A 24955-nucleotide genomic window follows, 5' to 3' on the forward strand; every position below is an offset into this window, starting at 1 on the left:
ACCACAGGTGGACTCCAATTAAGCTGTAGGAACATCTCAAGGATGATCAGTGGAAACAGGATGCACCTGAGCTCAATTTTGAGCTTCATGGCAAAGGCTCTGAATTCTTATGTACATGTGATTTCTTAAGTTTTTTATTTTAAATAAATTTGTAAAAATCACAAAAAACTTTTTTCCCATCATTATGGGGTATTGTGTTTAGAATTTTGAGGGAAAAAATGAATTATTCCATTTTGGATTAAGGCTGTAACATAACAAAATGTGGAAAGAGTGAAGTGCTGTGAATACTTTCCAGATGCACTGTACACACTAGACGATATTGTGAACAATGTGTCAGAATCGGCCACATGGCCCACGATATTGTCTAGTGTGTGTACCCGGCTTTAGTTTCAGTGGAGCTGCCTCCATGTTTTGCAAGTAAACATTTCAATCTTTATGCTTAACTGTGCTGAAGATGGTCAGTAACAAAAAACATTACATTGCAAATAAAGACTTTAACAAACATGCAAACAATTGTGTTATTTATTTAAAGAAAAAGTACATTAAGCAATAAAGAACTTCTCACACAGAACATAAAGCACAACAGATAAGCTTTGTGAATCGTACATTTAGGTTCTTTAAAAAAAAAAAGAAAAAAAAGAAATTGTGTTAAATACCATTAACTCTATAACTTTTTTAATTTTGGATCAGCAGGAACAACAAGACAAAACAGGCTTGAAAATAAGGCTTCTCCTGGACACTGGCGCAACAGTGATGATTCCTTACATGGCAGCAATTTGTAGTGTAATCGTCGTACAATGTACAGATGTAACCTTATACATCTAGCCTCAATAACTTACGCAGCTCCAGATGCCTGGTGCCAGTGAGCTGTGCTAGTGTTGGACATTTTCCTCCCGAAAATGCATTTCAGTCGCCACGCAGTGTGACTAGGACTAACCAGGAAACTGTGCTTATTAATGTGATATGCAACGAATATATCTGTGTGTGACAGTCTGTACATGAAGCACAACGGAATTTGGCATGGAAAAAAGTCACAGCAGCTGCATTGTAGCACTTAACATGCAGATTCAGAGGCTCAGTCACACTCAGATACACATGTGTCACATATCACATTAATTAGCAGTCACCGGGTGTGTCCTAGTCGCATCACTTTGCATTTTCGGCAAAAAAGATAGCTAGTGGAGTAGCACAAGACCTGGTGCGTTGAGAGGGGCCGTTTGGCGCGACTGCAGTAGCAATGTTATGAGGACACATATATAATTTGTGAAAGTCAAGAGATTTCTGGGTCATGTTGCCATCCCTCTCAGTGAACAAAGTAATAGGGCTCCCCTTTGCTGCAATACAGAGCATCAGCTACAGAAGAAGGCAACAATCTGTGAGCAGAATCACTATTCAGCCTATACCATCACTTGGAACATTGAGTCAGAAAGTACACTTCATAGTTTTGAAAGCCACGATGCAAACAGACTGGTCTCGGTTGGGAGACCGGCGTTTAGAATGCCGCGGTCACATGACCATTAGCAGCATTCCGACGCTTAGAATCCCGACCCCTTGAAGGTAAGTACACTAAGCCTCTCCCAACCCTAACCCTCCTTTCCTGCAGCTTAACCGTAACCTCACTTCCTGCGGCCTAACGCTCCCTTCCCGCAGCCTAACCCTCTCTTCCCACCCAGCTTCCACAGCCTAACCCTTTGGGACTCGATTCTGACGGCTGTCAGGATTCCGTCGCCGGTCTTCTGCCCGCCGGCATTTTAAATGTTGGGATGCCAACTACATCCTGCTGGTTTACTATATGCTTGTCTTATATTGGAAATATATGAATAAAAACATATACATTATACAAAAGCATGTATGGACGTAAGCAGATAAATAAAAGGAGCCAACCCATCACTGTGTACCGTGGCACCCTGTGACACTGTAGCACATTCACAGAAATGCCGTAGGTAAGTGGTCAGGTCCCCAAATTAGACGATTCGTGCCAGCATCTTTGTAGTGGCCATTTACACAGGCTGTGCTACTCAGTGCAGCTGCAGTAATCACTTATATTGATGGCAGGGGTCTAAATTAAAAAGAAAACCTACAAGAAACTCACCTGGTGCTGCAGTAAGAATTATAAGTCTAATGTGGCTATAAATGGCATGAAGGGATGTCTAAGGGCATGTGAGATGGTCTAATGAGCATTATAAGGTGCACATAAACTCAGGGCATCTGATAATTGCATATAGGAAGGTCTGAAAGCATACTGGGGTGTCTTACAGGTATTATAAGGGGCATGTAAGGAGGTATGATGGGCATATAAATGGTATATGGGGAAATTTGACCTAGGGATGCTATAACACAATTTTTGAGACTCTAGGTTGCTGCAGTCAACGAAAGCTTGGGAACCACTGATTTAGGGAACTTTTGTTAAAGTGATGAATAGTAAGTGTGCCTCTTCACAAAAAAAAACTAAATTTGAGGCGCAAAGTTAAGGATGCCAAAACCTACCAATGTGTAGTTGCACCAAACAACAATTAGCACCACAGAAATCTAATTCAAGAATAGATATCAATGTAAACAGATATTCTCTTGCCTATACTATGAAGTTCAGATATTGCTCACATCGAGTGCAAATTTCAACACTTCTAAGCACTTCAAAACAGCTTTCCACTTGGATCTTTCCGGAGTATACTAAGCAGATCTGGCATTCATTTTCACCTGCAATCTTTTTGCCTACACTGTCTGTTGCAGTAACTCTGGACTTTTCTTGTTTGTTGCCCCCTTCCCCTCCAAACCCTCCCACTAACATTTCTGTCTGTGCTGGATGTTTTACCTGTGATACAGTGGATTTCCTCCTATGGTACAAAGACATATTGGTGGGTTACCTGGCCATGATGTGTGTGCCTGGAATCAGAGAGCTACAGTAGTTTGTAAACTACACTAGGGAAGGTATAAAGGACTCTACAGCTTTACACTATATAAAGGCAAAGGGGTATATTCAATTGAAGTCGGATCCATTCAGACATTCATTTGTCGGAATGGATCCGACATGGGCTATTCAATGACATCTCAATTTGATTTTCTAAAAAGTCGAATTGAGATGCGGGAGGGAAGACGGCGGAGAGCCGTGGCAGACGGGGGAGAGCAGCGCTACAGCAGCGGCAATATAGCCGCTGCTGTAGCGCTGCTCTGCCCCTCCTGCCCGTGGCTCTCACCCCCGTCACTCTGCCTCTCACCATCCCTCCTCTCCCTGTCTCTGCATCACAGCCGCAGCTCACGGCAGCGTTCACTCGGCTCCAGCAAGCGAGGTCACGCTTGCTGGAGCCGGATGGATGCTGCTGTGAGCGGCAGCTGTGACATCCCCCGGAACTGCTCTCCCAATCCCCGTTGCGGCTCTACCCGTCTCCGGCGCTGCTCTCACCATCTCACTTCGACTTTGAGTCGAATTGAGATGGTCGAAAAGGGGGCCAAAATGACCCGTTTTTGACACAAGCACTTGGATCGGCAGCTATTCCGCCGATCCACGTGCTTTTCGACAAGTCGAATTCCTTGACTTGTTGAAAAATTTGGGGTTAGACTGAACAGGTCGGAACCCCTTCCGACCTAAAAAAGTCGAAAACTGACGTCTTTTCGACAGACGGCAGCTTTCGACTTCAATTGAATATACCCCATAGTGTAATGGGCATATGGCCATAATATGAGGCCCCAGTATTTGTACATAATCAGGAGAGTGGAAGAATACTTTGTGCATTGTTGTATATGCTAATACTCAACTGGGTCTGGATTCTCTGACAGACCAAGAGAGCACTGACCTCTGCCCACATGCATGAGGCAGCACCTTTCAACTCCCCACATATAAGGTATGGGGCGTATTACGTGAGGAGGGGGCCCATGTGTAGTCTCTGTATGGGTCCCATCATCTCTAGTGCAAGGGAGTATGCTCTGGCACAATGCCACAATTTTTCTACTGCGCATGTGTAAATCACCAGGAAATGGCCACCAACTGTTCTCCCACTGATTTGTGCAGCACTCCCGACACAGGGTATCAGAGAAGTAAGTACTGCAGAACATGAGTGCAGGGTGTTTGGTGCCCAGGGCAGGGCTGCAACTTGGGGGGTTACCCTCACCATGCCATGATGGGGGTAGGATTGGGACCGGACTCCGTGACTGCGCCGCTGGACTAATCAGCAGGGCGCAGGCATAGAGGGACCGGTAGCACCCTGCACAATCAAGTTCCCCCCCCCACTTTCTGCGCTGTGCAAGATCCAGGTAAGTGCTGGTAACACAAACACAGGCTGCTGCACCTATTGAAAATATGCCACTGTACAAGGTGTCGTTTTTAGTATCTGTATTATATCATTCCTGTCAGTTACTGTACCTCCTCCTAAGGGCATATATCCACCTGCATATTTTCGGGTCAGACCTAGAAATCATTGTTTCTAGTATTACCACGCCCACTGGTGTTTAAGAATGCTTCTTATTTTATTTCTGGACGTTTTAATGCATGAAAGCCTAAACTCACTAGTAAAGGAACTCAGAAATGTAAATTGCAGTCTTATATTAAAAAAAATGTCCCTTATTGTGCTTCTTGGAAAAGGCCTTAAACTGTACTTATTTAAAGAATTATTTTTTTAAACAAAGGTAAAGAGACTGTAGCTTTTTATGGGGATGATCGCTCCATTTATTTATACGTAAGATGCAGAAATACGGTCAGGTACCGTTGTTGGCTTTGAGTTTTAAACAGCGGAATCTGTTGCTAATCTGGCCACACGGACACTAAAATGGCGTGCTCGGTCAGATTCTGCTATTCAGTGATTGGTCTGAACCATAGTTCTTCAGGCTCGCTTGTGTGGCTGGTAATGAACAGACACAAGGATCACAGGCATTGGTAAACTGGAGGCTTCCACTAAAAATCTCAGCAATTCCAAATACATTTTGCACAGATGTTTTGTGCAGAGTTAAACAAAGCAAATTGTGTTTTTCTTGAGAATGGTCATACGCATTGTAGTGTGACAAAATAGCGCCAAACCTTTAGTGGTATTTAAAGAACAATAAACCATAAGTTATCTTGAAGAAACAGGCCTAGAGGGTTATTCAGAGATTGACGCAGATTTTGCTTCCCGCAGCAACATCTGCGTCCATCTACTCACATGCTGGGGGCTGCCCAGCAGCACAGGGCAAGGCCGCCCGCAATTACATCGGTGCAGCGCAATTTTTTTTCTCAGAATGGCTGCGTGTCACGTCACGAAGCTGCCCCGAAAATAGTCTAGACACGTCTGCGCTGTCCAGGCCACGACTAGTAAATGCCATGGTGACGCCCCCCCCGATACCTGCGGCTGTTAATCACCTTGCGGCTACATCCTTTAAGGCTGCGGCCACAAGGAACAGGGTCGTGCACTGCAGCCGCTGTGTATGCGCAGACCAGATGGATTCGGCCACTGGGTACAGATGCGCGGCTGCATCCATCTCTGAATCGTCCCCTTGTTCCACTTGGGTCACACTGAACTTTTTGAACATGTCAACAACACACAAGCACATGAGGTGCATGCCTAATTGGTGGCAATGAAAATCACTAATGATAATAATTACTTATCCTACAGCTTCCAATTATGAGGTAACTGCAGACCTCACTTATTACAATAAAATCATAAATTATAGAGGATTAGACCAACCAAAGCGTAAGCACTGCTCAACCAATTAAAAGTTTTTTTTTCTTTTTTAAGGTTATTATACATAAAATACAAACACATTAAGTATGAATAGTCATGCAATAGCACTATACTTAGGTGATCACTAAATATTAATATGCCACTAGGGTTAGCCTACATTTATCCAGACATATTATTAAAAGCCATTAAAATACAGCCTGGTAAGTCCTTAAGTGGTTAGTAGTAGTTACTTATTTATTTGAATGCAATTTGTTATATAGTTGTAATAGTTCAGTCTAAATTCATTTGTGTTAATAAGTGTTAGAAATAGAAAAGATTTATCTTAGTCACATCCAGACATAGGGGGTCATTCCGACCCGATCGCTCGCTGCAGTTTGTCGCAGCGCAGCGATCGGGTCGGAACTGCGCATGCGCCGCCGCTTGGCAGTCGTCGCTGCCTAGCAATTGCCTTTGAGACAGAGGCGGTCGCTGGTCGGGAGGGGGCTGAAGGCGCAGTCCGGCCAATGCAGGCGTGGCTGGACCGTTGGGGGGGGGGGGGGCCCACGGCGGCTGCGTGACGTGTCACTTAGCCACTGCGACTAGCGGCAAACAACTCCCGGCCAGCCGCAGGAGCTGCGCTGACCGGGAGTTACTCCTGAAAAACAAAAGCATTGCCGCTGTGCGATGCTTTTGTATTTGTGCGGGGGATGGGGGGCGGCGGCACTGACATGCGGGGCGGACTAGCCCTGTGCTGGGCGTCCCCCCGCATGTCAGGGAAGATGATCGTAGCTGTGCAAAATTTAGCACAGCTACGATCAACTCGGAATGACCCCCATAGTGTCTGCCTAAATCAAGTATAGTGGTAACTTCATAACTCCTGATACTTCATGTGTTTGTTTTTTATGTATAATAAAACTTTAAAAAACAAACATTTACTTGGTTGAGCAGCGCTTCCTCCATATTTTATGGTTTGAAAATGTGCCCGATTAAATAAAATGTATGACAAATAATAGACACAAAGGCAAAACTCAGAGAATCACCTCAAACCACTGAATTATACAGGGAGAAACCAAAGGGGCGCATACATCAGGCAGGTCGGGGCATTACCACGTTGTGCTGATGGCTGGGTTTGGGGGTTCGGGGAAATCCAATATGTTGGAAATCCTCGATTCACGGATTAGGACCAAAAAATTATTGGCATAGTCAAGTCGGAGATTTTTAACATGCTGTTTTTTGCTGATACGCCAATTATCAATGTCCACCGATCAGCAGATTGGCCTGTAGATGTATGGTCCGCATAAGAAGGGGAATTCAATTGCAGTTGATGCGCTGTACCAGGCTGCACACATATCACCCAGTTACGCTAGCCCCTACATTACATGTTTTCCTATGCAACTCTAAGGGGTGGGAGGCAAGATTTGCAATACAGAAATAATATGCTGTTCTGGAACAGAGAATCGCATCCATCGCACTGAACTGAATCCCCCACTACAACCCTAGCCACGCAGACATTCTCGTCCCCTTCTCAAAGGATTAAGCTATGATTGATAGCTTTTCTGCATTACAGTGTCAATTCTGAGTAATTCTGCTGAGATCCAATGAAATCAAGTCACCAGGGTCAGTAAGACCTCACAAAGCAGACCCAAATGACATTTTACAGTATTTGGTGAAGGATTACACAATACAGCTGCAACATGTATAAACACAGCACCTGGGCATGACGGCTGTCACACAAGCAATTCCAACAAAAGGGAACCCAGTCACTGCCAAACAATGGGAGGGGGAATCTGTACATCCCTTTCTTTGGCTTCCAGAAACATGACAAATCATAAAGCGTTATCACTGTGCTACACAAAAGAACCCAATAGAAAATGAAAAGCATCAATAGGTCTCACAATATAAACCATCACACAGAATTCCTGTTAGCTTTTAATCTTTAGGAGTTCAGAAGTTAGAAACCGTCCAGGAACTGTATAGGCATATTTTCTCAATAACAGAAAACAAAACAGAGAAAACACCATAAAATAAAATCTATTTACTGTTTTTACTCTAGATCTTCAGACTCGGGGGAGAAATCATGAGCATGATCTCATGGGCAGAACGATAAAAACTAAAGGAGAACACGTAATGCTTAGTGGTGGGGGAGATGGAACCACTCTCATTCAAAGAAAGAACAGCTTGTCGCACAACTGAAGAGAAGGCTCATGGTGGAGGAACTGGCCAGACAGGAACGCCAACTTGTGGGCATACTTGCAAGGAGCTGGCACTCGGATAGTACCAGGCCAATTCCAGTACATGTGGCACAATTTGAAAGTCAACCTGGGGGAAAACAGAAATGAAACTCTTACAGTAATTGTACTAGTAATTTGAGAACAAAAATGACAATACTCATATCATTACTTCTTGGTAAGGTACCAGCAAATCGCTGCAGTGCTGTACAGTGAGTGTTACTATTCATACATACATACATACATACATACGATAGGGTGAAAGAGGTGCAGATAGGAGACAGAGTAGGGAGGGCTCTGCTCATGTGAGCTCCAGTCTAGTGGGAGAATTGAGTTTAAAACATCATTCTGGAATAGCAAGAAGGAAAGGCTATAAGGAAACAGGTAAATGAAACAAGACAAAGGCAAATAACATCAGTCCCCATTAAAGAGAAGAGCGCAGTTGTGCAAGATGTGTTCATGGACGGGCAGATTACACAGTGGTCCGGGTATGTGATGGACAGTTAAACTAAATTTCACACATTTTTATTGAGAATTCACATACCCAATTTATTATAAAATGATTTGCAGGTTTTTATTATTAAAGGACAATTCCACCCTACGTTAAATAGTCAGACTGGGCAAACAGCAACAGGCAGAGTGTGACAGACATGCACTGCCAGTGGGAGGGTGCAGGAATGGATGGAGGGCATGCTAAGACATTGGGGGTCATTCCGAGTTGATCGTAGCTGTGCTAAATTTGTGCTAAATCTGACATGTGGGGGGACGCCCAGCACAGAGCTAGTCCGCCCCACATGTCAGTGCCGGCCCCCTCGCAGAAGTGCAAAGGCATCGCACAGAGGCGATGCCTTTGCACTTCAAGAGTAGCTCCCGGCCAACGCAACTTTAGCGTGCTGACCGGGAGCTACTCGTCGCTCCCCGGCCTGCAGCAGCTGCGTGTGATGTCACGCAGCCGCTGCGGCCCACCCCCCCGTTCGGTCCGGCCATGCCTGCGTTGGCCGGACCGCTCCCTCCCGCCCAGCGACCGCCTCTGCCTGTCAATCAGGCGGAGGCGATCGCAGCCCTGCAGCAGCCTTCGGCCGTCTGGCATGCGCCGGCGCCGTAGGGACCCGTTCGCTCGGCTGCGACAAAAAGCAGCGAGCGAATGGGTCAGAATGACCCCCATTATGCAACTGAATGCTGGACCCCAGGGAGGTAGCCTTAAGGGATGAGGTGGTTCTTAGGATAAATCCTAAAGTTGCCTTCAAGAAGAAAAAGAAATGTTACAAATATTTCGCTAAAGGTCAGCTAGTGACCTGGAGAGCCCATCTGTATCAGGTTACATTGGAAAGGGGTGTAGGGCCAGATGTAATGACACCCGAGATCGTCGGAAGTGCGAGATGCCTGACGATCTCTGACTTTTTTTTTTTAAAGGGGCAATACCTTACAAAGCAAAATCATGCCTTGTAAGTGATTGCCCCTTTAAAATAATCTCAGAGGTCGTCCGATATCTCGCACCTTCGTCGATCTTGGGCGTCATTACATCTGGCCCGTAGTCTGAATTCTCCCATTCCCTATTTCAACTACAATAGAACACTGATACCCAAGATAACCACTACATTTACATATTAGTGCAACACTGGTGTTTGCAAAACACAAACTGATCATTTAGAGCTTGTTTCCGGCTAAACAGCAGTAAAATAAAACATTTGCAAAACATTTTATGAAGTGGAGGAAATTCATGAAACACATTATCTGAGTGGACATTTAGATTACCTGTTGGTAATCAGGTCGACAACAAAAAGGTCGATACACCTTAGGTCGACGCCAATTGGTCGACACACCTTAGGTCGACATGGACAAAAGGTCGACATGGACAAAAGGTCGACAGGAACAAGGTCGACATGGAAAAAGGTCGACATGAGTTTTTCACAATTTTTTTCTTTTTTGGAACCTTTTCATTAACGATCCACGTGGACTACGATTGGAACGGTAATCTGTGCCGAGCGAAGCGGAGCGAAGGCACCATGCCCGAAGCATGGCGAGCGAAGCAAGCCATGCGAGGGGACGCGGTGCACTAATTGGGGTTCCCGGTCACTCTACGAAGAAAACGACACCAAAAAAACATAAAAAACTCATGTCGACCTTTTCCATGTCGACCAAGTTCCTGTCGACCTTTTGTCCATGTCGACCTAAGGTGTGTCGACCTTTTTGTTGTCGACCTGGAGTCCCAGACCCCTTAAGCACAGAGGAGCTAGACAAACCCTTCAAATTCACTCATTTACCACCATAAGTATAATAGAACAAACTAATAGGACTTTAGGGCCCAAATGTATTAAGCCTTAAAAAGTGATAAAGTGGAGATGGATACAGAGAGATAAAGTACCAGCCAACCAGCTCTTGTCATTTTTAAAACACATCCTGTTACATGGCAGTTAGGAAGCTGATTGGCTGGTTCGTTATCTCTCTTTATCAGTCTCCATTTTATCACTTCTTAAAGCTTAATACATTTTGGCCTAATCGTATTATACTGTGTCTTAGGCCAGAAATAATAGGCGTTATTGAAGACTTACCATTGTTAACTCTCTTTCTGTGAAGTACATTGGGTTCCACAGGGAAACATCGGGGTAGAGAGGATCTTGATCCAGAGGCACCAACAGGCTAAAGCTTTAGGCTGTCCCAGGATGAATTGGGGTCTCCTCTATAGCCCCGCCATCAGGCATTGTGAGCTCAGTTTCGTTAACCAGTCAAATGCAGGAGCAGGTAAGAGAGAAGGTAGATGTTAGTCACATAGAACCACATTCTCACGACAGGAGAAGGGACCAGCGGCTAATGCCATACAAACCCATAGAAGCTAGGTGCGTCAAAGTGGGCGCCCTGTGGAAACCAATGTACCTCGCAGAAAGAGGTTAACAATGGTAAGTCTACCATAACTCTCCATTTCTGCAGCAGGTTACCTTGGTTTCCACAGGGAAGCATCGGGGATGTCCTAAAGCAGTTCCTCAAGGGAGGGAACGCGCCTTAGTGGGTATAAGAATCCGGTGTCCAAAGGAAGCATCCTGGGAGGCGGAAGTATCAAAGACATAAGTATCAAAGGCATAGAACCTAATAAACGCATTCACAGAGAACCACGTAACCGCCTTGCACAATTGTTCTGCGGACGCATCACGGCGGGCCGCCCAAGAAGTTCCAACAGACCGAGTAGAATGGGCATTAATAGCAGCAGGAGATGGGAGACCAGCCTGCGCATAAGCTTGTGCAATCGCCATTCTAATCCATCTGGCCGAGGTTTGCTTATTCGCAGACCAACCACGTTTGTGAAAACCAAACAAAACAAAAAGGTAATCTGACCTCCTAATAAAGGCAGTCCTCTCTACATGTATACGGAGAGCCAGTACCCCATCTAAAGACCGCTCTTTGGAGGACAAATCAGAAGAGATAAATGCCGGAATCACAATCTCTTGGTGAAGGTGAAAAGATGACACCACCATAGGTAAATAACCTGGGCGAGTTCTAAGAACTGCCCGGTCACGATGAAATATTAGAAAGGGTGGACGAAAGGATAATGTGCCTAAGTCTGACACTCTTCTTGCAGAGGCAATAGCCAGTAAAAACAAGACCTTGGCCGTGAGCCATTTAAGGTCCACTGTCTCAAGAGGTTCAAATGGATACTCTTGCAGGGCATTCTGGACAACAGACAGATCCCATGGAGCCACAGGAGGGACAGAGGGAGGATGAATCTGTAAGACACTCTAAGTGAATGTATGAACGTCAGGTATAGACACAATTTTTCTCTGAAATCATACCGACAAGGCAGATATGTGAATCTTGAGGGAGGCCAGAAGAAGGCCTAAGTCTAGGCCTCTTTGCAGAAAAGCCAGAATTCTGGAAGGTCTGAATCTGTATGCATCATAATTCTTATCAGCACACCAGGTGAAGTAATAATTCCAGACCCTGTAATAAATCTCAGCAGATGCCGGTTTGCGGGCTTTTAACATTGTTTGGATGACCGCCTCAGAGAATCCTTTGGATCTCAGGAATGATGCCTCAAGAGCCACGCCGTCATAGCCAAACTGGCCAGGACCACATAAAAACAAGGGCCCTGTACGAGTAAGTCTGGGCGGTGAGGAAGTAGAAGAGGACGCTCTGTCCATAGACCCTGCAGGTCTGAGAACCAATGCCGTCTGGACCACGCTGGAATGACTAGAAGTAGAAATCCTCCTTCTTGTTTGAAGTTCCGCAGTACCCTGGGCAGGAGTGACACAGGAGGGAACGCGTAGGGCAGCCGAAAGTTCCATAGAATTGCCAGTGCGTCCACGAACGCTGCTTGAGGGTCCCTAGTCCTTGATCCGAAGACCGGAACCTTGGGATTGTGTTAAGACGCCATCAGGTCTACGTCTGGTAGGCCTCACTTGTCCACTAGGAGTTGAAAGACTTCTAGATGCAGACTCTACTCTCCGGCGTGCACGCCCTGGAGACTGAGGAAATCCGCCAGTTTAGGACACCGGAATGAACAATGCCGATATTGCTGGCAGATGGCGTTCCGCCCAACAAAGGATTTTTGACACCTCCATCATAGCCATGCGGCTTCGAGTGCCGCCTTGATGGTTTATGTATGCCACCGAAGTGGCATTGTCGGACCGTACTTGAATAGGCTTGTTCTGCACCAGAGGCAGGGCGAGAGTCAATGCATTGAACACTGCCCGCATTTCCAGAATGTTTATTGGGAGGACTGACTCCTCCTTGGTCCAGCAACCCTGAAAAGAGTCTTGCTCCAACAACGCACCCCATCCCCGCAGACTGGCGACCGTTGTTAGCAGGACCCAGTCGGGGATCCAGAAGGGACGGCCCCTGCTCAATTGCTGGTCCTGTAGCCACCAGGTCAGCAACAAACGAACCTCCAGAGTCAAAGTGACCATGTGAGATCTGATCCGATGAGGTAGGCCGTCCCACTTGGAAAGGATTAACCTCTTCAGAGGGCGAGAATGAAATTGAGCGTACTCTACCATGTCGAATGCCGACACCATCAGGCCAAGTACTTGCATCGCAGAGTGTATCGACACTCTGGGGCAACAAAAGGAAGCATTTTATCCTGTCTTTTAAGTCTCAGGACTTTTTCTTGAGAAAGAAACAGTTGTTGACTGTGTGTGTCCAGGAGTGCCCCCAGATGCACCATGCTCTGAGCTGGGACCAGCAAGGATTTCTTCTAATTGATGAGCCATCCGTGGGCATGTAGGAACCTTACAGTCAGTTGTAGATGACTGAGGAGGACATTGTGGGAGTTTGCCAGAATCAGCAAGTCGTCAAGATACGGCAGGAACCCGACTCCCTGGCGACGGAGATGGACCATCACTACGGCCATGACCTTGGTGAAGATCCGAGGAGCCATAGCCAGTCCAAATGGAAGAGCCTGGAACTGATAGCTGAGGTTGCCAATAGAAAACCGCAGATACTGCTGATGTGACATGGCATGCATCCTGTATATCCAGGGATACCATATAGTCTCTGGGTTCCATAGCCAGTATAACCGAGCGCAGTGTTTCCATACGGAACTTGGACACTCACAAACTTGTTCAGGGATTTTAGGTTGAGTATAGGCCGGAAAATAGGATTTTAATTACCTACCGGTAAATCCTTTTCTCGTAGTCCGTAGAGGAATCTGGTGTTCCATTTAGTACCATGGGGTATAGACTGTTCCTTTGGGAGCCATGGGCACTTTAAGAGTTTATTAGTGTGGGCTGGCTCCTCCCTCTATGTCCCTCCTACCAGACTCAGTCTAGAAACTGTGCTGGAGGAGACAGACATACTTCAAGAGAAGGAAATACACACCAGCTCACACCGAATTGAAAAACCATGCTTACCAGCATGCAACATGGAGAAACCATGCCAACCAGCATGCAACATGAAGAGACCATGCTAACCCGCATGAAACATGAAGAAACCATGCCAACCAGCATGCAACATGAAGAAACCATGTTAACCAGCATGAAACATGAAGAAACCATGTTAACCAGCATGCAACTAACCAGCAGGAGCTAGAAGAAAACCCTGCATGAAATAGGAACAGCAACAGCTGAACCAATACTTAAACAGGCAACAATGCAGGAAAATGAAGCACTGGGCGGGCGCCCAGCATCCTCTACGGACTACGAGAAAAGGATTTACAGGTAAGTAATTAAAATCCTATTTTCACTTACGTCCTAGAGGATGCGGGGGTTCCATTTAGTACCATGGGGATGTACCAAAGCTCCCAGTACGGGAGGGAGAGTGCTGAGGCACCTGCAGAACAGATTAACCAAACGTTAGGTCCTCAGAGGCCAAAGCATCGAACATGTAGAACTTAGCAAACGTGTTCGACCCTGACCAAGTAGCTGCTCGGCAAAGCTGTAAAGCTGAGACACCCCGAGCAGCCGCCTAGGAAGAACCCACTTTACGAGTAGAGTGGGCCATAACAGATTTTGAACACGGCAAGCCTGCCGTAGAATAAGCATGCTGGATAGAAAATCTGATCCAGCGAGAAACTGTCTGCTTAGAAGCAGGACACCCAACCTTGTTGGGATCATATAGGACAAACAGAGCGTCCAACTTTCTGTGACGGGAAGTTCTCTTCACATATATTTTCAAAGCCCTCACAACATCCAAGGTAATCGAGGTGTCAGTAGCTACTGGCACCACAATAGGTCGGTTGATATGAAAAGCAAACACAACCTTTGGAAGAAATCGCTGACGCGTTCTGAACTCAGCTCTATCCTCATGGAAAATCAAGTAAGGGCTCTTGTGCGACAATGCCCCCAGTGACAGCCTTCCAAGTAAGAAACTTTACGTCTACCTCCTGCAAAGGTTCGAACCAAACTGATTTCAGGGACTGCAACACCACATTAAGATCCCAAGGTGCCGTAGGAGGCACAAAAGGGTGGTTGGATGTGCAGAACTCCTTCCAGGAATGTCTGAACCTCAGGGAGGGCAGCGAATTGTTTCTGGAAGAAAATGGACAAGGCCGAAATCTGGACTTTTATGGAGCCCAAGCGTAGGTCCACATCCACACCTGCTTGCAGAAAGAATAGAAAACGACCTAGACGAAACTCCACTGTAGGAAACTTCTTTACCAAATCCGATGGTAATATTTTGACGTTACTTCCTTCCTAGCCTGTAGGAATGACCTTTTTCAGAATGCCTTTCCGAGCTAAGATCTGGCATTCAACCTCCATGCCGTCAAACGTAGCCGCAGTAAGTCTTGATAAGCGAACGGCCCCTGTTGAAGAAGGTCCTTGCGAAGAGGAAGAGGCATCGGACCCTCCAAGAGTAATCCCAGAAGATCCGCGTACCAAGCCCTTCTTGGCCAGTCCGGAGCAAAGAAGATCGCCTGAACTCTTGTTCTTTTTATTAGTTTGAGAATCCTTGGGATGAGTGGAAGTGGAGGGAACACATACACTGACTGGGATACCCACGGAGTTACCAGGGCGTCCACCATCACTGCCTGACCTGGAACAGTACCTCCGAAGCTTCTTGTTGAGGCGAGAGGCGATCATGTCTAGCCGAGGTACACCCCATCGGCTTGTTACCTCTGCGAATACCTCCGGATAGAGGCCCCAATCTCCTGGATGGAGATTGCGTCTACTGAGGAAGTCTGCTTCCCAGATGTCCACTCCCGGAATGAAGACTGTGGACAGTGCCGTGCGTGTCTTTCTGCCCAGAGGAGGATTCTCGTTACCTCTGACACTACGGCTCTGCTCTTCGTTCCGCCTTGCCTGTTTATGTAGGGCATCGCCCTGACGTTGCTCGACTGAACTTGAATGGCTTCATCTTTCAGAAGATGTGCCACTTGTAGAAGGCCGTTGTATATGGCCCTTAGTTCCAGAATGTTTACCGGAAGGAGAACTTCCTGACTTGACCACTGTCCTTGGAAGTCCTCCGCTTGGGTGACTGCTCCCCAACCTCTGAGACTTGCATCCGTGGTTAGAAGAATCCAATTCTAAATCCCAAACCTGCGGCCCTCGAGTAGGTGAGAAGTTTGCAGCCACCAGAGGAGTGAAATTTCTATCTTTCTGAGACAGGCGTATCCGCTGGTGCATGCGAAGATGTGATCCCGACCATTTGTCCAGGAGAGCCAGTTAGAAGAACCGTGCATGGAATCTTCCGTACTATAAAGCCTTGTAGGAGGCTACCATCTTCCCCAGAAGGCGAATGCACTAATGAACCGATACCCGGGCTGGCTTCAGGACATCCCGGACCATACATTGGATCACCAACGATTTCTGTTGGCTCCAAATGTGACTTTGGAAGGTTCAGGATCCACCCCAGATCCTGGAGTAGGCGAGTTGAGAGAGCAAAACTCTGTAACAGCCTCTCCCTGGAAGATGCTTTTAGCAGCAAATCGTCCAGATATGGAATTATGTTCACTCCCTGTCTGCGGAGGAGTAGCATCATCTCTGCCATGACCTAGGGGAACACCCTCGGTGCTGTGGAGAGGCCAAATGGCAGTGCCTGGAACTGATAGTGACAGTCCAGCAGCTCAAATCTTAGATAAGCCTGGTGAGGCGGCCAGATCGGAATGTGAAGGTACGCATCCTTGATATCCAGGGATACTAGGAATTCCCCCATTCACCAGACCTGAGATCACCGCTCTCAGAGACTCCATCTTGAATTTGAATTACCTCAAGTAGGGTTCAATGTTTTTAGGCCTAATATTGGCCTTACCGAACCGTCCGGTTTTGGTACCACAAACAGGTTTGAGTAATAACCCTTGTGTTGTAGGTGAGATGGAACTGGAACAATGACAGTTGTTTGGCAAATTTCTGAATAACTTCCAGCAGTACTGTACTTTTTGTCCGAGAAGCTAGTAATAATCTGTGAGGCGGGAGCACTAGAAACTCTAGTCTAACCGTTTCCAGGGGTCTAGGCAGGATATCGCCCAGATGTTTAACTGAAATCTCTTTAGCACTCCCACCTGCCTGATCCCCAGGCAGTGAGGTCCACCGACAAACCGAAGGGTTTGAGAAGGCAGAATCCGAAATCCGTCCCAGGGAACCTGGCGGTGCAGGTTTTCTGGATTTACCCCAACGTCCTCTAAAGGTAGTGGAGGAACCCTTAGACTCACGTTTAAACCTTGCGGTTCGAAGGGATTGCAGTGTAGGTGTAGTATATAATTTCCTGGTCTGTGCAGCTGCGGAAGGAAGATATTTTAATTTACCCGCAGTTGGCATGGACATTCACGTATCCAGTGCGTCCCAACAGGCCCTCACCTGTGAAGGGCGGACCAGCCATACCTTTCTTGTATTCTGTATCTGCAGTCCATTGGTGTAGCCACCGTCCCCTGCTTGTCTAAACTGCCAGAGTAGTGGCCCCTGCGTGACGCAGGCCAATCTCCTTCATGGCCTCCAGCCGTGAAGCCTGTAGAATCCTGTAAGTGATGTAGAAACAAGCAAATGTCACTCCTATACATAGACTCTAAATCATCAAGGAGCCTGACCACATAACTATAGCCCCAGAGATCTACACAAGCGAGGGTCTCTGAGCCACACCTGTAGCAGTGCACAGTATTAGAGAGTAGTCTCAATCTGCGATCAATCTAATCCTTTATGGAGGTTGTACCAGGGACAGGGACAGGGAAACAAGCAAATGTCACTCCTATACATAGACTCTAAATCATCAAGGAGCCTGACCACATAACTATAGCCCCAGAGATCTACACAAGCGAGGGTCTCTGAGCCACACCTGTAGCAGTGCACAGTATTAGAGAGTAGTCTCAATCTGCGATCAATCTAATCCTTTATGGAGGTTGTACCAGGGACAGGTAACACAACCTTCTTTGACAATTTAGACACTATTTAGGGATGTGGATTATATCTCTGGGTGTACTCAGGTTTTCCCATATAAGGAGTTTAACGCTCTAAATAGTGGGAAGGCGCATATATATATATATATATATATATATATATATATATATATATATATGTATATATATATATAAAATATTCCTCATCCCTATTAGCCTCAAACTATATGTTGCAACCCTCATATGTCAGTTGCATTATATGGCAAGTGTACGTTTTTCAGGGTACATAGTTGCGGTGAGAGGCACAGCTGTGGGATTTGATTCCCCAGACATCTCAAAACTGTGGCTTCATCCCAGCGTGGCCATATTTGAAGAAATATAGGTGAAAGTACACCTTACGGATGCCACCCCAGGGAGATCTGCCACCGAAGCCTGAGAATTTGTACAGTTTTGAGCATGGTATAGACTCCCCAGGAGAAGATATACATTCTGCATTACAGGACAAAGTCCCCCAAATATGGTACAGAGGGACACACACACACACACACACACACACACACACACACACACGAAAATATCAGTACAACCCCCCCCCCCCCCCCCCACCAGAATACCTTCAGAGAGTCACAGAGTACAAGGAGCCAGCCACACCGCACCCTTATAGGCTTTTATTATGATAACAAACCTCTCTGACTAGCTGAACCTTAACAGGGTAGCTAGTATCGATAATACTGTAAACTCCCCCATTATCTATAACACAGTGTTACCTATGTGGAGGGCAGCGCTCCCTGCCAGCGTCTCTGTTGATGAACTGTAGGGAGAAAATGGCGCTGGTGAGTGCTGGATCCGCTCTGAGGAGAAGTCCCGCCCCCTGTAATGGCGCGTCTTCCCGCACTTATTGTATTATACTGGCCTGAGGTATTTCTTCGCTAAGAGCGGGATTAGCCCCTGTTAGCAGTGTTGACCAGTGTAGGGTGATTGCGCTGGCCAAGGACGCCCCTCACAGTGCCATACACAGTGTGCCGCTGAGCCTTCTGGATCGCAGCCTGCCAGAGTTGCGCTCCCACCCTTGTGCCGCCATTCTCGCCGGTGACCCGCTCTCCGGGCCGCCGGCGCTGTACTCACCACTCTTCTTTCTTCTGGCTCTGTTAGGGGGTGGCGGCCCCAGCATCCTCTAGGACGTAAGAGAAAGACCCATTGGATTTCGGAACTAGAAACAGGGTCGAGTAGTAACCTCTGTCTCTCTGGGCCAGAGGAACCAGCACTACCACTCCTGTATTCAGGAGAGAACTCACAACCTTTGGCAAAGCTTGCCGAAGGGATACCCGTGGTGCAAAACTGGCGAGGGGGACGTCTCTTGAAGGAACCTGCGTACCCATGAGAGACAATTTCTCGGACCCATGCGTCTGAAGTGATCATTAACCAGACCTGGGTTAACTGCAGAAGTCGGCCTCCCTCCCTGGGGTCCCCCAGAGGGAGGCCCGTCCCGTCATGCAGCAGGCTTGTCTTGTTTAGAAGCAGGCTGACAGGCAGCCCAGGACTGCTTTGCCTTGAGCTTAGTGGTTTTGGGAGCACAAGATTGTCTTGGTTATGCCTGACCTTTTGCTTTCCCTTGAGCCCGAAAGGAACGAAAAGTGGTACCTTTAGCCTTCTGTGCAGAAGGATTAGTATTTGGGAGAAAGGCAGTCTTAGCAGCCGCCAATTCAGACACAATTTTATTTAGGTCTTCCCCAAACAAAATGTCCCCCTTAAAGGGGAGTACCTCCAAGGTCTTTTTGGAGTCTAGGTCCATCTTCTATGACCTCAACCACAGAATACGGCGAGCCAGGACAGACGCAGTCAACGCCTTGGCTGCCAACACACCTGCTTTAGAGGACGCCCCCTGAATGTAATAGGCGGTGGTGGTAATGTGAGACAGATATTGTCTGGCATTGTAAAATATAATCTCGGGCAGCTCTTCCTGTAATGCTTGAACCTATGCTTAATTTCCTTTAGCAGCCCAAGAGGCTGCAATAGGGGGTCTATGTACAGCACCTGTAAGGGAGTAAATAAATTTCAGGCATCCCTCCACACGATTATCTGTCGGTTCCTTCAGTGAAGTGGCAACAAGGTAGAGTGGACAACACCACTGGGCGGGAGACATGAGAATCCACCGGCGGTGAATTTTCCCACTTGTTACATAACTCTGCAGGGAGAGGATAGCGGGCCAAGGCCGGTTTAGACAGAGGGATTAGACCAGGGCTCTTGCCTAATGTCTACCAAATGGTCAGAATGGGGTAATAGATTTTTAACCACCTTCTGCCGTTTAAACATATCGGTTTTCTTACAGCACAGTAGTGGAATCCTCATCATCAGTGATTTGTAGGATTTGCTTAATAGCAACCACAAGCGCAGGGACATAAATTTGCAATGGAGAATCCTCGTCAGAAACACCTGATTCAGTGTCTGACAGGACAGTATGCTGCCTCTCCTCTTCAAATGAAACATCTGAGAGATTCGTGGATTGTGAGGAGGAAGCAGCCCGCTTAGATGACCCAGAGACACGAGAGTGACCTGGAGTAGATTTTTGTCTGACCAAGGAATGATTTAATTGCTGCAAATAACCATAGGGACAATTTGTGGCTGTAATGGCACAGGTGGTCCCATAGGGGGCGTAATGCGTTTCACCAGAGTACCCAGTAGGTATTGAACGCAGCCCAGGGTGGCTCCTAATTGGTTACAGGAACTGCGGACTGACTGGGAGATGCATGATACATAGGGGCTAATTCAGACCTGATCGTAGATTTGCTAAATTAGCACTATATATATATGACCCTGACGCACCTACAGTAGTCCCTTAGGGTACAGAATATAGTGATAGATATATCTGGGAAACACTGAAAGTTAAACAACACAGCAGATTTAGGCACACACAGTCACAGGCAATGCAGATAATTATGAGAATAAAATTGCACTGGACTAGTAGCACGGTCCTAGACCGGAGGTATATATCAGAATACTCGTACAATATATCCTGTAATAGGTACACTTTTTCTTAATACTAATGCTATCTGTATAAAGAAAACGAGTTTTATGGTAAGAACTTACCTTTGTTAAAACTCTTTCTGCGAGGTACACTGGGCTCCACAAGGAATGAACAATGGGGTGTAGAGTAGTGATCCGAGGCACCAACAGGCTCAAAGCTTTGACTGTTCCCAGAATGCATAGCGCCGCCTCCTGTATCACCCCGCCTCCCTGCACAGGATCTCAGTTTTTAGTTAACCAGTCCAATGCAGTAGCAGGAAAAGAGACGACAACGGTTAGTAGCCACAACACCGCATTCTCACGACAGGAGACGTGTCAGCGGATAATGCCATACCAACCCAAAGAAGCTAAGTGCCTCAGGGTGGGCGCCTTGTGGAGCCCAGTGTACCTCGCAGAAAGAGTTTTAACAAAGGTAAGTTCTTACCATAAAACTCGTTTTCTGCTGCGGGGTACACTGGGCTCCACAAGGATTGGACAATGGGGATGTCCTAAAGCAGTTCCTTATGGGAGGGGATGCACTGTAGCGGGCACAAGAACCCGGCGTCCAAAGGAAGCATCCTGGGAAGCGGCAGTATCGAAGGCATAGAACCTTATGAACGTGTTGACAGAGGACCACGTAGCCACCTTGCACAATTGTTCAAGGGTCGCACCACGTTGGGCTGCCCAAGAAGGTCCAACAGACCGAGTAGAATGGGCCTTGATGTGATCAGGAGCAGAGAGACCAGCCTTCACATAAGCATGAGGAATCACCATTCTAATCCATCTGGACAGAGTTTGCTTGTGGGCAGGCCAGCCACGTTTGTGAAACCCAAGCACAACAAAAAGAGAATCAGATTACCTAATAGGAGCAGTTCTCTTCACATAGATACGGAGAGCCCGTACCACATACAAAGACTGCTCTTTGGGAGACAGATCAGGAGAAACAGGTGCCGGAACTACAATCTCCTGATTAAGTTGGAACGAAGAAAACACCTTAGGTAGATAGCTGGGACGAGTCCTAAGAACCGCTCGGTCACGGTGAAATATCATATATGGGGAACTACAGGACAAGGCACCCAAATCCGACACTCTTCTCGCTGAAGCAATAGCCAGCAGAAACACCACCTTAAGGGAAAGGCACTTAAGGTCAGCTGAACCAAGAGGTTCAAACGGAGACTCTTGTAATGCCTCCAAAACCACCGACAAGTCCCAAGGAGCCACAGGCGGGACATAGGGAGGTTGGATACGTAACACGCCCTGAGTAAAGGTATGCACATCAGGTAAGGTCGCAATTTTTCTCTGAAACCACACCGACAATGCAGATATTTGAACCTTGAGGGAGGCCAGACGCAGGCCTAAGTCCAGGCCCTGCTGAAGAAAAGCCAACAACTTGGTTATACTAAACTTGGAAGCGTCATAATCGTTAGATGCGCACCAAACAAAGTAAGAATGCCAGACCCTATAGTAAATCCGAGCCGAAGCCGGTTTCCGGGCCCGCAACATAGTTTGAATGATCGTCTCAGAAAACCCTTTAGCCCTTAAGACGGAAGCTTCAAGAGCCACGCCGCCAAAGACAGCCGGGCTAGGTCCTGGTAGACACAAGGGCCCTGAACGAGGAGGTCTGGGCGTTGTGGAAGTAGAATTGGACGCTCTGACGATAGGCCTTGCAGGTCTGAGAACCAGTGCCGTCTAGGCCACGCTGGAGCTATGAGAAGCAGAATTCCTTTTTCTTGCTTGAACTTCCGAATTACCCTGGGCAGGAGTGACACCGGAGGGAACACGTATGGCAGCCGAAACCTCCACGGTACCGCCAGCGCATCCACGAATGCTGCTTGAGGATCCCTTGTCCTTGCTCCGAAGACCGGAACCTTGTGATTGTGTCGAGACGCCATCAGATCTACGTCTGGAAGGCCCCACCTTTCCACTAGGAGTTGAAACACTTCTGGATGGAGGCCCCACTCGCCAGCATGCACGTCCTGACGACTGAGAAAGTCCGCTTCCCAATTCAGGACTCCCGGAATGAAAATTGCCGATATGGCCTGTAGATGGCGTTCTGCCCACTGTAGAATCCGTGAGACTTCCTTCATTGCTAGGCGGCTTCGAGTGCCGCCTTGATGATTTATGTAAGCCACTGTGGTGGCGTTGTCCGACTGTACTTGAACAAGACGGGTCTAAATTAAATGCTGGGCTAGGTTCAAGGCATTGAAGACCGCCCGCAACTCCAGAATATTGATCGAGAGGAGGGACTCCTCCTTGGTCCACCGCCCCTGAAGGGAGTTTTGCTCCAGCACCACGCCCCAACCTCTAAGACTGGCATCTGTCATCAACAGGACCCAGTCGGATATCCAGAACGGACAGCCCCTGCACAGTCGTTGGTCCCGGAGCCACCAGAGCAGCGACAGACGGACTTCCGGAGTCAATGAGATCATTTGAGACCTGATCCGGTGAGGCAGGCCGTCCCATTTGGCTAGAATCAGCCTCTGGAGAGGGCGAGAGTGAAATTGAGCGTACTCCACCATGTTGAATGCTGAAACCATGAGGCCCAGCACCTGCATCGCCGAATGTATCGACACTTGCGGACGAGATAGGAAGCAACGAATCCTGTCCTGAAGTTTCAGGACTTTCTCCTGAGACAGGAACAACCGCTGGTTGTGAGTGTCCAATAGTGCTCCCAGATGCAACATGCTCTGAGCAGGGATCAGGGATGACTTCTTCCAGTTGATGAGCCACCCGTGGGCTTGCAGAAACCGGACCGTCACATCTAGATGACGCAGGAGAAGTTCTGGGGAATTTGCCAGGATTAGCAAGTCGTCCAAATACGGCAGTATCCTGACCCCTTGACGGCGGAGTACCACCGTCATCACCGCCATGACATTTGTAAAGACTCGCGGAGCCGTTGTTAAACCAAAAGGTAACGCCCAAGGTATTGCTGATGAGACACTGCTATAGGAATATGCAGGTAAGCATCCTGTATATCCAGGGAGACCATGAAGTCCCCAGGTTCCAAGGCCAGAACTATAGAGCGAAGGGTTTCCATCCGGAACTTTGGAAACCTTCACAAACCTGTTCAATGCCTTGAGGTTGAGAATGGACCCATTCGGTTTCGGGACTAGAAACAGCGGAGAATAGTACCCCCGGTCCCTCTGCGCAAGAGGCACCTGTACTATGACTCCTGTATCCAGGAGGGTCTGTACCACCGAATGTAGAGTGTTTGCCTTTGTCTTGTCCAACGGGACATCTGTCTGGCAAAATCGATGAGGGGGTCGGTTTTTGAAGGCTATGGCGTAACCTCGAGTGACGACTTCCCGTACCCAGGCATCTGAAGTGGTCTTCAACCATTCCTGGGTATACCCTAGAAGCCGGCCCCCCACCCTGGTATCCCCCAGAGGGAGGCCTGCCCCATCATGCGGCAGGCTTATCTGTCTTGTAAGCTGGCTGATGGGCCGCCCAGGCTCTTTTGGGCTTAGGCTTACCAGGTTTGGAAGTGCGGGCCTGGTTGTTGTACGCCTGACCTTTTGCTTTACCTGAAGGACGAAAGGGGCGAAAGGAAGTACTTTTAGCCTTCGATACAGAAGGAGCAGTACTAGGCAGACAAGCAGTTTTGGCAGTAGCCACGTCAGCTACTATCTTATTTAAATCCTCCCCAAACAGAATATCTCCCTTAAAAGGGAGTACCTCCAGGGTTTTTCTAGAGTCCAGATCCACAGACCAGGTTCTCAGCCACAATATCCGGCGAGCCAGGACTGATGTAGTAGAGGCCTTGGCTGCTAGGATACCGGCATCAGAAGCCGTCTCTTTAATATAACGAGAAGCTGTGACAATATAAGACAAGCATCGTCTAGCATGGTCAGAGGAGATTTCAGCATCTAACTCCAAGGCCCATGCTTCAATGGCCTCTGCAGCCCAAGTAGCTGCAATAGTGGGCCTTTGTGCAGCACCCGTGAGGGTGTAAATCGCTTTCAGACAACCCTCCACACGTTTATCCGTAGGCTCTTTTAGAGACGTGACGGTGGTGACCGGTAGAGCTGAGGAAACCACCATCCTAGCCACATGCAAGTCCACTGAAGGAGGCGTTTCCCAATTCTTAGACAGCTCCGGCGTGAGGGGATAGCGAGCAAGCATTTTCTTTTGAGGCACAAACTTCGCACCCGGGTTTTCCCAGGGTTCCTGACGTATATCAATTAGGTGGTCAGAGTGAGGTAAAACTTGTTTAATCACCTTCTGACGCTTGAACCTATCTGGTTTCTTAGGAGGAACGGATGGCTCGGGATCACCCTAATCTGTAAAATTAACATAATAGCCTCCAAAAGATCAGGAACATCCACTTGTGAACTACGCTCCCC

General features: G+C 47.5%; 1 protein-coding gene across 6 annotated transcripts in view; it reads right to left on the reverse strand.

Annotated features, from left to right (window-relative positions):
* Nucleotides 1-504: 504 nt before the first annotated feature.
* The window catches only part of PIWIL2 (piwi like RNA-mediated gene silencing 2), a 1076777-nt gene continuing 1052326 nt past the window's right edge, over nucleotides 505-24955 (reverse strand). For all 6 annotated transcript variants that reach the window (XM_063931805.1, XM_063931803.1, XM_063931806.1 and 3 more), the window contains one exon: nucleotides 505-7946. In XM_063931805.1, coding sequence (XP_063787875.1) covers nucleotides 7790-7946 — 157 coding nt within the window. In that variant the 3' untranslated portion in view covers nucleotides 505-7789. The remainder of the gene's footprint in view (nucleotides 7947-24955) is intronic.

This window comes from Pseudophryne corroboree, chromosome 6 (assembly GCF_028390025.1).
Source record: "Pseudophryne corroboree isolate aPseCor3 chromosome 6, aPseCor3.hap2, whole genome shotgun sequence".
NCBI classification, from domain to species: Eukaryota; Metazoa; Chordata; class Amphibia; order Anura; family Myobatrachidae; genus Pseudophryne; species Pseudophryne corroboree.